We start from the raw sequence: 13,529 nt of genomic DNA, 5'->3' as shown, positions 1-13,529 counted from the left end.
AAACCTACAAAAAGCCCAATTATTTTTCCACAAGGCCTTTTTTAAAACTCATTTAATTATTGACAAAGTAATTTTAAAAGATTTCTACTCAACACAAACACATGCTTTCCTTCAAACTCTCTAAGCTTCCAGTAGCATGCATATAACACAGAAACGCTTGGCACTCATTAAGGATATATGGTCTTAGAACTAGTTACAGAAAATAGATATTATATATTTACAATCTGCTTTCTCAGACAAGTATATGTGGGAATAGRTTTAATTTCACCAAGTGGGTTGTTCAACATATAGTTGGTATTTGTATGAAGTACATAAAAACAGGACTCTTCATCTTGCACAAGGTTTTTCAGAGGTGTACAAAAAACCCTTTTTTGAAGATGAAAATGTCTGGAATAATTACCATTTTTGGAGAAAATATTTCACTCATTGGCTATGCTTCTTGCTGCTGGTGAGTTAAGTAGGCACAAAACGTACTGCAGAGAAAATGCCTTCTGACATTCCTCCAAATACAGGACATGACCGACTTCTAGCTTCTTTGGATTGAAAAGCAGGCTATAGACTTCTATCAGCAAACATTCAACATCCTCAAATTCTCAAAAAATCCCAGAGATTTTACAAATATAGTTCATATTGTACAATGGTCACGTAAGATACTGAGAAGACTGAAATTAATTTTGAATAAACTTTAGCTACTATTTAGAAATACATAGTCATTTCAGAAACACATTTACCTGTACAAGCTGTTGTTTCAGTTTCTGGATTTCAGAAATATTTAATTCACTCAGAAGATCTGAAACCAAACTTGGGGCTGGAGGGAAGCTTTCATTTTTCTTGGGAGTTGATGTATTATTCTTGCCATTGCTAAGTTTGCTGAGGCAGTTTTGTTCAAATCCATTCATGATTTCATCATTATTGGGCTCTGTGGCTTCATCACTAAATTTCAGTCCATCCAAAGAGATGTTCAGGTGGCTGTTGTACATGGAGTCATTAATGTTCATGTAGTGAGAAAGCTCCTTGCGAAGATTGTTCTTCTGCTCACGCTCCGTCTTCAGCGTCTCTAAGGCCTCCTCAAGCTGGCGTTCAGAGATCTCCTTCAGCCGTATGGCATCTTCCAGCTGACTATTGAGAAATTCTGTTTCCTCTTCAAGCCTTTTGATTTCATGTTTCAGGCCTTCGAACTCCACCTGGAAATACATAAAGGAGAGAAAACTGCTAATGGAAATGTCTGCCTGCAAGGCACAAAGTAATTCTACTTTTGTATGCTTTATTTCACTGACTATGGCGAGAAGGGAGKTTTTTTTCAATTCAAGAGTCTAATTTCTGTACTATAACTGTAAACACTACCCGCTTAATCTACTTTCAGAGAGACCATGGAATAAAATTTCTCAGCGAACTGTTAAATGAGCTGATCTACTCCAGCTTAATTAAGACAGTTGTGAGATGCAACATGCGATACAGAGGCATCACAGAACAGGCTTCCCTAGCACTTTATGCAAACTCCTTCTGTGCTTGATTAACAAACTGCYTGGCCAACCTTCCCACAAATTTGATCTCAGCATTTTCAAAACCCAGGATCCCAAAGCTATGCATCTGATTCACTGTTAGACTGCTGTTAGAATATGCCAATGGGCTTAGAACTGTTAGGATGCACCTAGAGATCAAACTCTGCTTTTACACATTCAAAATAAAATGTTTTATTACTTCTGTTGTCATCATTTCAGTACATCTTGAAAGGGCTACAAATCAGCCTCATTGTGCTGCAGCATGAAATCTGACTTCATACTGTAAATTTCTTTAGCTGTAAAATTTTATCTCTTGTACACTGAACTTACAAACACCGACAATTATACAAGAGGGGGAAAAGCTTAAAGAAAATTTTCCTTGACAGCTATTAAAAAAATTTCAGATGTCAGTATACACCCACTCCGGTAGTACTGAACCACGCAATTTTAAAACCAGGAACCAACCATGTTAATTCAGATTTGCAAGTTATAGCCTGGGAAAACTTGACAGCTTCTTCTATTTATCTCAGTTAACTAATATTTAATAAAATTCATCAAGTAGAATTATCACAAGGTTGAAAAAAACAAAATAATACATTTTCACAAACAATTAGCTTTTGGTTCTCAATATATCCACTGAACCCAAATATTTATGATTATAGCATATTTTCAAGGATCCAGGCACACAAGAACAGTAGTCAATAATTACTGGCAACTGAAAAGATAACGTCTGAGGTTAAATTTGGCTCAGCCTAGAATAACAGCATTCTTGAATATATTTAAGAGCATGAACATACAGCTGGGAACTTTCACTCACACCTCCCAAGACAAAGAATGAGGAGGAAGAAAAAAAAAGGAGGAGGAGTTAAAAAGAAAGAAAGAAAAAAAAAAAAACAGAAGTAGCTAACTACATAGATCAGAATTTACCAGATCATTGCCTCTTCCACGCAGAGGGTAACAGCCCCTTCATCTCTACCACACAACGTCAAGGTGCCCAAACCCCATGATCAGACAAAATATATGGTCCAACTTGGCCCCTCTTTTGGGCAGAGAGGGGCAACACTGTAGCCAAAGTGACGAACATTGATATGGAGAGACATGAAACATTCAATATCCCAAACACCTTGCTCAGTAGGGCAACTCCATTCAGACCACTGAGAAGGAGATCTGATTAAGAAAGAACAAATCCTAGCAAGCTTTTGCCATGTGCTCAATTTAACAGATGGAAATAAAACTCTTGTTTTCTTCAAGAGCTTTTTATTTCAGCAACATTACATTGTTTTCCTCAATTGAACATTGAATGGGATTATACAATAAGACTGACAGAGACCTGAAGAAAAATAGCTAGACTCTAGTTGACAGATGAATAAGTGAATCGAGCCAAAGAGCACGTCTAATCTAATTACCTCTGCAAATGATAACTCAGGGAAATTCTTGAGTTGTTCCAAAAATGCAGTTTTCTTTTTTAAGACTCTGAAGATAGATGGAACTGTGCAATTAAATGTGGCTTTTCAGATATGCAATCACACAGGTCTAACAGCACAGAGCAACTACAACAGTGGTCCATGTTTTTGAAAGTAGCTAGAAGASAGGAAGAGCACAGAACTGGAGAGGTAACGCAAGCATGAAGTGTCAATAAATTTTGAGAATTACACCAATTAGACACTGTGGAAGAGGAAGGATGGCAGGTATTGCAAAGAAGTCAAAAAACTAATGTAGTGAAAAGACTAAACTGAGTAACAAAGCAGAGTGGTAGATATCCAACTTCTAACAAAGAACAAGTGGGGAATGGAAGGACTTGGATGCYAAAGCAGAAGCAATAAGGTTTCATGACCATGTAGAAATATAGTCAAAAAGGAGTAAGACACCAAGGGGACAACTCTTTGTACTAAAAGATGGAGTTTCTAGTTTCAACAGCAGCATGTAGAAAAGTGGTTGGATGTTCAGGCAACAAGACAGAAACATGTTGTAACATAGGAAGTGATTGGTGCTACCACAGCCATGCCCACTATTTTGAAAACTTACCTGATTTTGCTTCAGGACAGACACTTGCTTCTGGAGGCAGATGTTTTCCTCTTCAAGTTCAGTGTAGTCTTGCAGGAGACGTGCTTCTCTGAATTTATATTCTTTAATATCATCTCGCAGACGGGACCTTTGGATCTCCACGTTCTGGTTGACCTGGAAAAACAAACCATAAACATTAGTGACTTGGTCAGCTACAGTTAAAATTTAATTCTGAAACTTCATCCTTCTTTATATGCACTAACCAATTAGATTATATTCAAACAAACTTTTCCCCCCTGAAATTAAATTATAGAAACCCAAGTCATTTACACAGTAACTAGATTTTGTTTTCTTGCTTCTCTTACAAATTCTCACCCCGCCCTTGCCTCAAATGAAAGTTAATGGGCAAGTGGGTAACATAGCACTMATTCCAAAGTTTTCTCCCTAACTATTAGCAACAGAGCAAAATTTTCTAGATTGGAAGTCAGATGCCTGAACCCATTAACACTTAAGTATGTCTTTTCATGAGAGAAAGATTATTTAAATTACCTTAGATGTTCATATTTGGATTTGCTCATGATTTTCCACAGAACTGTTAATATCCAAACGCTGACAACTATTGCAATAATTTGGGAATATTTTTTAAAGAATCTTTTCCGAGAAGGACATTGAGCTAATAAAGCTCAAATGAAACCCAAGATTCCAAGTAGAAAGACCRACCAACTGCAGTAAGTTCAAACATATTCCTTCCTTTCGGTGAAAATTTTTGCAGGACCTTAACATATAGACTTTTTAAATTTAAAAGTGTATATATTATTTGGGGATATACAAGAATRAAAATCAGTATAATGCACAGTTTTCTTTAGATCACTTGTCAATATACACAGACACTCAAATAACTATAGAGGTAGCATGTACTCAGCTACCTGAATGGCTCATTGTAGTTAGTAGTATATTTTTCAACAGTAATTTTCCTCATGTCTTTACATACTTAAGTGGAAAAAAAAGTTCTAAAATATTAGCAAAAATATCTTCTGACAAAAATCAGGCAACATAACTGTCCAGAAAATAGTGGGCAAGCACTTTAGCAGCTGTAACCATCAAGAGATGGACTGGTTGTCTAAACAGCTCTAGATCTGCTCAAAACAAAAGCAAGCTCTTAAGAGAGGCTGCCCATCAATTCAGCTATTTAGGTTACRGTATCTTATTTCTGTTTTCATCAATTCAGGAGTAGCCAAGACGACTTCATCCTCTGGTACACAAACTCATATTCTCTTAGCATTCCCTACATCTGGTTGGAAACAAGAATATTAGCAACTATCTCTGCAAATGAATAAAATAAGGCCTGAGTCTTCTTGCAAGTAGGTAACAGGAATACACAGGAACAATACAATACAGCCACCAACAGGCACATATGGAAGTGCTGAGAGAAAGAAATTGTGTTTATGGCAGGAATGTATGCCAAGACTTAAATATAGCATGTTCTGAACTCATAGGTAGAGTCAACTGCAACTGTAAGAGCAACAAATTGAAACTATAGCTCACTCATAGGTCAGGTAGAGACTAAACTATATAACTTGCATCCTTACTTGTAGAAGTAAAGAAAAAAAAATGACTTCCAAGCACTCTTGAGAAGCTAAAATAAGTATTAATTGCTAAAAGCAGACACTASAGTACAACACTGCAAACAAAAAGCTACTATATGCTATATTCCAAGGATGCCTCGCATTTCTCTACTCATTCCCAGAAAGCACTAGTATTTCATGACTGAAGAAATGTCTGGTCCAGAGAGTCATGCAGTTTTGTGGGATTCTCCCACCTCACCCACACAGGTATTTTTCCCTTGAGGTTATGCCATGTCACTGCAAAACCAGGCCTAGGCTAAGACTCAACTCATGCTCAAGCTGGAAGCCTCCTGACAGATTCATTAAGCTTCCAGCCAGAAGTAGTTTAGTYAGGTTCAGAGTCTCTACTAAAACCTAGACTGCAAGGTCAAGTTTCAAAATTGAAGCTCCATCATTAACTATCCCATTAATAACACTATGCTTCACTACCCCTTTTCCCCAAGGATCTAAAAGCATTTAACATTACTGAAGTTTCAAAACATATTTTTGCATATATTGGTCTATCTGTATGCAAATCCCAGTGCCACTGGGAAAGAAGTACTTTAGGCGACTAAAAGGTACAGGTTGACATAAACTCATGTCATAACTTCTCCTTAATGATTATGATTGAGACCTCACCTTTGGCAGAAAAGGCCTACAGCCAGATAAACTGTTCAACAGTTAAAATTGCAAGAGGTTCTTGCATCAAACTGAGTTTTATACAAATTAGGAGGTCATCTCTATTACTTGCCCCATTCTCAAATAAATGAAATCCAGTGGAAGACCTCCCACAGATCGATGGGTAATCTTCTCTTCTCCTTTCTTCCCCCAAACCTGAACAGGTTGCTTTGCTCCTGTTCCTCCCTTGATGACCTAATGATGACTTAATCTTCAYAGAGGTCAATGTCTGGAAAAGTCACTGCAACCATTATTTACCACAGAAAGAATGAGTTCCATCCAATCCACTCGGTCACATTCAGAGCAATAGCAAAACCTTACTACCTAATGTGAAAATATCGTTGTGTTCTATCCAGCACAAGAAAAAAAAAAAAAAGAAAATCATTCTGTTCCAATGTGTACAGGAAGGGCAGATTTAAAAATAGCTGCCTTGTTTCCTGACCAAGGAAGGAAGATATAACCTAGATTTATTGGCTGCTTAGCAAGCTGTACACTCGGCTTGCTCTTAGCATTTTCTTGTCAAATAAATGTGCATGTTGCAAGCTRCAAGGTTAAACTGGGTCCCATGCTATTTCAAATAATTAACCAAATATTTGGATTTTTTTTTTTTTTGAGGGAAAGAAGTTAACTGCCTTCTTCCTCATTGGATTTTTATATTTATACAAGCAAAAAAAATCCATATTCCTGTATTTCAAGACAAACATACATTGCACATGCTCTCACAGGTGTTGTTTCATACTCAAAGTATAGAAAATTGAAAGATGAATTGACCTACAGATGAGTTTGAAGCAGAACCCTCCTGTGATTTTAATTTTTTATTATTATTATTATTATTATTGCTTCAGTTACGCAGCTAGGCATTCTTTATTCCTCCTCCAACCCAGCCAAGGATAGCAGAGAAGAGGGAGCTGTAAGACTGATTAGGCTCTTTTATGAAAACTCAGATTTTACCCAAAGCAAATCACATTGCACTTAAAAAAAATACCATCCCCCCTCTGTGAAGAATTAGTGGCCATGAGATGCTATTGAGCATTCACCTCCCTGACAAAACCTCCTCAACTTCTTCAGCTAGAGGATACTCCGCACTGCACAGAAGCATCCCACCTATCCCAAAGACGACTGATCACAGAGGCTACATCCTAAAGTGATTTCACTCTGCCTAAGGACCACAGATCACACATTGATCTTGCTGCTAGAAAGCTTTTATTTGGCATTTTCATCCTGCTAAAGTCCTAGACAGGTCTTTTTACAGAAAGAGCCTGTTATACCTAAGCCTCAAAGAAGAAAGAGAAGAGATTAAGAAAAAAAAAATCCTTAGGAGATCCCTGAAGCTGATCATTTACAGGCAGACAAGCCACATCAAAGAACAAAGAACAGAAGAAATTGCTGTCTGCCTGTCRTCTTAGTGAGACTTTCCCTTCTGGCTGCCATTCAAGAGACCACTGACAATCCCTGTGTCGAAACCACCCTCCACAAGATCGCAGTGAATCATAAATCACAACGCTCTCTTCCTATTCCCCAGTCTCAGCCAGCAACACACCAGCCGCCGTCTATAAAGGCTCAGCCTTCCCTCCCCAAGAACGAGCAACAAGAAAACCCCATTACTTTAAAAGAAAAAGATCTACCCCTCCTGGTGGTAGATGGGGGTTATCAAGACAGATTTCATCTAACTCATGGGCAATTTTTGAAATGCCAAATTGCATAAGCATCCTAATTAGCAACAACAGTTTAATTCAAAAGGTAGGTGACACTGAAATTTGACAATTTACTTAGACTACTTTCTCTCAAAGAAGTACACTTAAAACAAAACAAATTAAAAAACCTGCACTAAAACAAAGTAGTCCTAATGGTCAAAGTCTGGACAACGGTTGCAGATCTGCCTTATCCCAGAAGTACTATCAAAGCTGATAAAGTTCCCTGATTCCACAATAAGTACCAAGGGGCCCACTGCATTTACCAAGCTGCTTGCTCTCCTGTTAAATATAGGTTGATCTTACAAGTGAAGCTTTATCACTAGTACGTTTTCTTTTACATTGAACTTCATCAGCTCATAAGGCCACAGGTCAGATTCAAGTTCCTTGCTATGCCATGCATACTTGGAGCAAATTTTAAGTGTCATTATTACAGAGTCATCAAGTTTTACATGTCATTATTACAGAGTCATCAAGTTTTACATGTCATTATTACAGAGTCATCAAGTTTAGTTTGCTCAAATTATTATTAATTCTAGTATTACATTCAGTGCTTCGTGCAACAAATATTTGTAGAAATTATCATTCCAAACCATACACACATTGTGTTCTTCATGGGAAAGATGCACAAAAAAAGGATACAAACTCTTTGGAAGACACACAGGGTAGCTGGAAGGGATGGCAACTAACACACATCCTGTTGCTGTCATTGTGTGTGCATGTGTGTAGGGGGGAAATTAATAAAGCATCACCTCTTAGACTTTTTACTAAATACCAGCACAAAAATTGGGAAGACTATTTCTAGGACATTTATGTAACTTACTGTCTTCTTCAGTACTTTTTTGAAAGAGGCATTCTGAATGTTTTTCTGAATTTTGTCTCTATTAATGGTTAGCTCTGTTGGTTAGAGCGTGGTGCTAATAACGCCAAGGTCCTGGGTTCGATCCCCGTATGGGCCACTCATTTGAGGGTTGGACTAGGTGATCTCCAGAGGTCCCTTCCAACCTTACCAATTCCATGATACACTGCTTTCTATTTCCAGAGCTGTCATTCCAGAAAGACATCCTCATAGTTAGATATCCTACCTACATGAAATACCAATGGTGCAGTTGGCTCAAGATCCAACCATGAAACTTTTCTATGTCCAAAGAGAAAATTTCAAGTCAATGACTATGCATTAATTCAACTAACAAGTTACATGTCAAATTTACAGCTGCCTATGCAATTTTAATTGTGTATCCTTGTATATACAACTGTTACACACATGAGGAAAGGGGTCCTGCAGCAGTGAAGCACAAAACTGTGTAATTAAAGACTGGGATACTTCTGGAATATATTCCTGGAGGGGCTTCTGCATGAGAAACCAAAAATTTTTCCTTTAGTTTTCAAGTGTTGAGCTCTTAAATAATACATATATATTTTTTTGTCACAGATATAAAAACAAAACACTAATATTTGAAAAGAAAAAGGGGGAAAGTTCCTTTAGGTCCAACTGTTTATCAGATACGAACCCAAGGTTTGGAAACCTGAATGTTCACTACTACAATGAAGGTCACTTCTATGACAAGGCTTTTTTCAGTCACTTGCAACAGGAAACATTTTCCGGGGGAGAGAGAGGTAGGTCAGCTACACAGCAACACAGCACCGAAAAGCGTGGCTGGAGCTCCTGAAGATGCCCCTTTCTTCCTGYTTCTTCAGATGCTGGAGGTACAAGAGCTTCTCAAAATTTTGCCCGTTCTATTGTTAGAACTACAGATTGATAGAATAACTATAAAACATACAAGAGTTGCATCATGACTTCCAAATACACAAATGTTTAATTTCCTAAATATAACAGCCACAATAAAGCTAGCCAACTCCTCGAAAGTGGTACTTCTTCACAGAAGCAACATCTCACACAGAGCAAAATCCAGAATTGAGAAGAGGGCTAGTGATACAGGTGAATATCCCTGCATCCCACTCCTCGTCTAACAGGCTTAGTGCTCAGTTTACCTAGAGCTCTGGAGGACTGTAAAATAAGCTATTCCAGGTATTTCTAACTAATTTGCAATCCATTACTAACCACCATTAGCTATACAGGTTACTGTACTYGCCACATGTACTATTCAGAAGATCTGTCATCGTTTGTTTACATTCTAATATACTTGCACTTTTTTCTTGAAAATAAGTTGTAAATAAATGTTTCATTATAGCTTTATCATTATTTCCTTCCACAAACTTTTTGTATTTTGTTCTTCACCTAGGACAATATATTCATAAACACTCATATATAAAACATATAATGGCACCTACCACAAATTTGGGTGCACACCTTTTGTTCAGCATTCAACTATTTCTACTGAAATTCTACAGTCACTGAGTTGCTTCATAAGCATTTAGTATTGCTTTTATACTTTGGTTCAATTTACAAGACAGACATCCAGCTGTCTTGCACCTTACACAGTAGAAGTGGACAATCCTTTGGATACAAGTAATCCATTTATTCTAACTGTATCACCTGTGTCTTCTACTCCAAACAGCATATGTGAAATTAAGAAAATAGTTCTGTGAAGTGACAGAAATATTAACATGCTCTCAGAAGAATTTAGAACATCAGCATATTCAAAAGAAATACTGCAAAAGACAGACTACACAACCAATCGAGAAAAAAAGAAAAGTCACTGTTTGCATTAGTAGGATTGTAATGTTTTCTAGGGTAACTGCAAATACATTTTGGTTTCTTGCTCACACAAGCCCACTGGAGAAAAAAATTAAAATAGGTATTATCCTAAAGTTTGTTACTTAGACTCTGCTCCATGCTCTTGCTGCAAGTCAGGACATGGCAAAGTATCTCCTGAAAAGCTGTTAGACTTGTAAGTCTCAGAGTGACTGGAAAAAGTGATTCATATAAACTGAGAAGAAAAGGAGTTCTGTGTTCACTTAGAAGCAGAAGTAATATGTTCTAGCTGTATATTTTTTAAAAAAGTAAATGTTAAGCTTTAATCCCATTTAATACTTTGGGGAAGGGRAAAAAAAAAAAAAAAAGATGAGTCACATCCCAGTCACAGACTCACTTCCCCAGTGCCTTCGACAAACAAACAAAAATCCTACAGCAGCAACTGCAGTCAAATCTATACTGGAAGCTCCCAGCCCACAACCACAGCACTTGTCACCAGCACCCTCATAGGAATCTAAGCTACAAGCAGATGTCATTAACAGGCATTTCTGCCTACTCAGCAGCATGATACCTGGCCCTCCCAACTACAGCAGAAGCACCTGTGTTGACTTCTTGGGTTGTTCTGCAACTAATGCTAAGAGGAAGAACTTAAAAAATAATAATAATTAAAAAAATCCTCTCATCCCTTTTGAGGTTTTCCTGCACCAGGGCCAAGTGTGCCATGTTTTATGCACTTGGAACCACTTTGGGGAGTGAATCTGATTTCTCTTTCCTAGTAGAATTTTCAGAGTTTTACAGAACTTCCCTTGGCCCCCAACCAGGGGACAAGCTCTGAAGAGCTTCAATTCACACGAGATGGCCAGCCTTTGAGGGCAGTCACACTGCCCCATGACAAGCACCTTGCAGAGAACAAAAATCAGAGATGGTAGCAGAAGAAATGGAGTATGTGTAACTCACAGCCCATTTATTCTCCTGTAGAAAGCAGGAGAAAAGACCACACTAGCTATTCATCACCTCTTACACACAATGATCCCAATAGTTCTGAAGTGTTAATGGAAGCCATGCAGCTATATGTCTAAAGAAATTTTAGTAGCAAATACGTACAAGTCCTGATTTTTTTTACCTGAGTCCTCATATCCAAGCACACACTCCATGACAAAGCCTCTTACTACATATGCTTTTGTCTCAGATTTTCTTTACCTGTGATTACTAGGGCGGTGCCCCATCATTATGTTCTCACCTCGAGATTTTTAATTGCAATTTGTAAATCATTAAATAAAAAGCTTTGTGAAGCTGTGACATTAAGGAAGGGAGAACAAAGAAATGCACTGTCATGGATTTCTTTTCCACACAATATTAGAGAGGCCTGAACCAAGGCAGTTAAAACAGTGTATCCTGAGACCATTTAAATCTCTTATAACTTGTTAACCAGCACAAAGTTTTGCTATAACATCTATGTTCGATTACTTAATACATTGTTTACCAACTATCCATTTAAAGATTGGATCCAATCTGGAGTCAAATGGGAAGTACATCCTCCAAACACTTTCTTTCTCAGAGTTGAAGAGGAGGGTTAACACCTGCACACATGCATCTGGGACTAGCAACACGCCATTTACCACTTCCTGTCAGCTTCTGTTCCTTTACGTCCCTGGTGTAAGAACCTGGCTCTGCTCTAGTGAGGTCCTCTTCAATTGTAAGCTTACAGTCAGGGCTAAGACACCCCTCTCCCCTCCAACCTTTAGCTGTCCACTCAACTGGGAAGAGATCCCAGTTTGAGAAGAGATCCATTGATTATTAAACACTAGGTTTTTGGCACCGGTGCAACTTCACTAATGCAGCAGCAGCACAAAGCCTTTATGAAAATGAAGGGATCGACAGTGTAGAGGGAGTCACCTGTCACGACCCTTGTGCCCAAAAGCCAAAGGTACAGATAAGTCCCTGAGATCAGAGAACAACCTTTTTTTTTAATTATTCATCCAAAAGAGCCCATTTTCAAACTGGAATGAGTCAGTTATTGTCTCTCTTCCAAACAGTGGTCTCAAAATTGTGCATTATAAACCAGGACCCATTTTTGAGCTCTGGAAGCACAAGTTTGGATCTATTCCCTTTGTTTATTCACAGTTGCACTTTTTCTTTAAAGAAATGAGATTCCTACTGCTGCAGCTTTGTGGCAGTGGGTGGGCCAGAGCTCCACACCTTGTCTCCAGCCAAGCGTGGGAGTCTATACAGAAAATGCTGACCCAAACTTAATGATGTTATGAATGGCACAGTGTAACATTATTATTACAGTCTTCCCCTTCCTGCACTGAATTGCTTGCTAAGAGCAGTTAAACTCCAGCTGCTTTTCAAATCTCAAATCTAAACGTTTGGCAGCTTTCCATGTCCTTCACTGCCACAAATAAAACATTTAACCCTTACAAAATCTACTAATAAAGTTTTATACAGCTCTCATCTTTTCTCTCCATAAGGGTGGTGGAACTAACCCTAAGAAAGGTCACTGCCACCCAAGAGCGGCACCACTAAAGTGTCAGTGTCACAGCTTCTCCAGTCATCATCTGCCATCGCCTTCCATTTCTCCCTCGTTAAGTGGGTGTTATCYGAGCCTACAGAGAAAGAACACTTTAACCTTGGGACAACCGCTGCCATTTAAACTCAATCAAAGCAGTCTGAACCTGCATATGCTACATGTTACTTCAAAGGACATCTGGAGGAACTGGACAGCACAAATATTCAGGGCAGGACCCACAACCAGCCACAGGTAAAAAGCCTGGCAGTATTCAAGTCAGGAGAGAAACATTTATTCATTTCAGCTGGAGTCAGGATGCTTCCTCATATAAATATTAGCTAACAAAAGATTTCTCAGTGACCTAAAAGCCTAGAATTTCCTATTCGATCATGTTTAGGGACACAAGTCCAGGTAATCTTCACAGTCCCAGTGCAACCTCTCACACATTTCAGTTTGCTCTCAAAAATATTTATCTTTACTCATCAGCTGCAACAAATTTCCCCTGTAAAGTATGGAGCTCTTAAAAAGAAAATAAAGGGGAAAGGGGAATAGAATGGAGAGACACAGTCTGAAAATACTGTGCCAGCACAAGTCACTGCTGCTYATCACTCCCAGCCCCTAGATGTAATTGCAGAGATGGGCAAGGATGAACAGCTACCTCATTCACAGCACCACTGGATCCAGAGCAGTCTGCCTGCCTACAGCCTGAGCTAACAGATTTTAAAGAGTTTTGTTTTGTTTGGGTTTTGGGGCTTTTTTTTTTTTTTTTCATTTTCAGTTTCTAATGTACAAGCATGAGTTGCAACAAACCTCTCTTGGGCTGAAAAGAAAAGGCAGGAAAAAAAGCTCAGTACTGAGACAACAACCCACTGCGTTCACAGGCTT

At 38.4% G+C, this 13,529-nt stretch overlaps 1 protein-coding gene across 6 annotated transcripts in view; it reads right to left on the bottom strand.

Annotated features, from left to right (window-relative positions):
- Nucleotides 1-13,529, bottom strand: part of BICD2 (BICD cargo adaptor 2) — a 97,149-nt gene that overhangs the window by 20,158 nt on the left and 63,462 nt on the right. For all 6 annotated transcript variants that reach the window (XM_085302383.1, XM_085302378.1, XM_085302377.1 and 3 more), the window contains exons 3-4: nt 3,528-3,680; nt 732-1,184 (exon numbers count right to left, since the gene is read on the bottom strand). In XM_085302383.1, the coding sequence (XP_085158509.1) occupies nt 732-1,184; nt 3,528-3,680 (606 nt within the window). The remainder of the gene's footprint in view (nt 1-731; nt 1,185-3,527; nt 3,681-13,529) is intronic.

This window comes from Rhea americana, unplaced genomic scaffold, assembly GCF_003343005.1.
Source record: "Rhea americana isolate MKP2758 unplaced genomic scaffold, rheAme1 scaffold_19, whole genome shotgun sequence".
In the NCBI taxonomy this organism is placed as follows: Eukaryota; Metazoa; Chordata; class Aves; order Rheiformes; family Rheidae; genus Rhea; species Rhea americana.
Note: the sequence above shows the minus strand (reverse complement) of the source record. Positions and strands in the feature narration are given on the sequence as shown.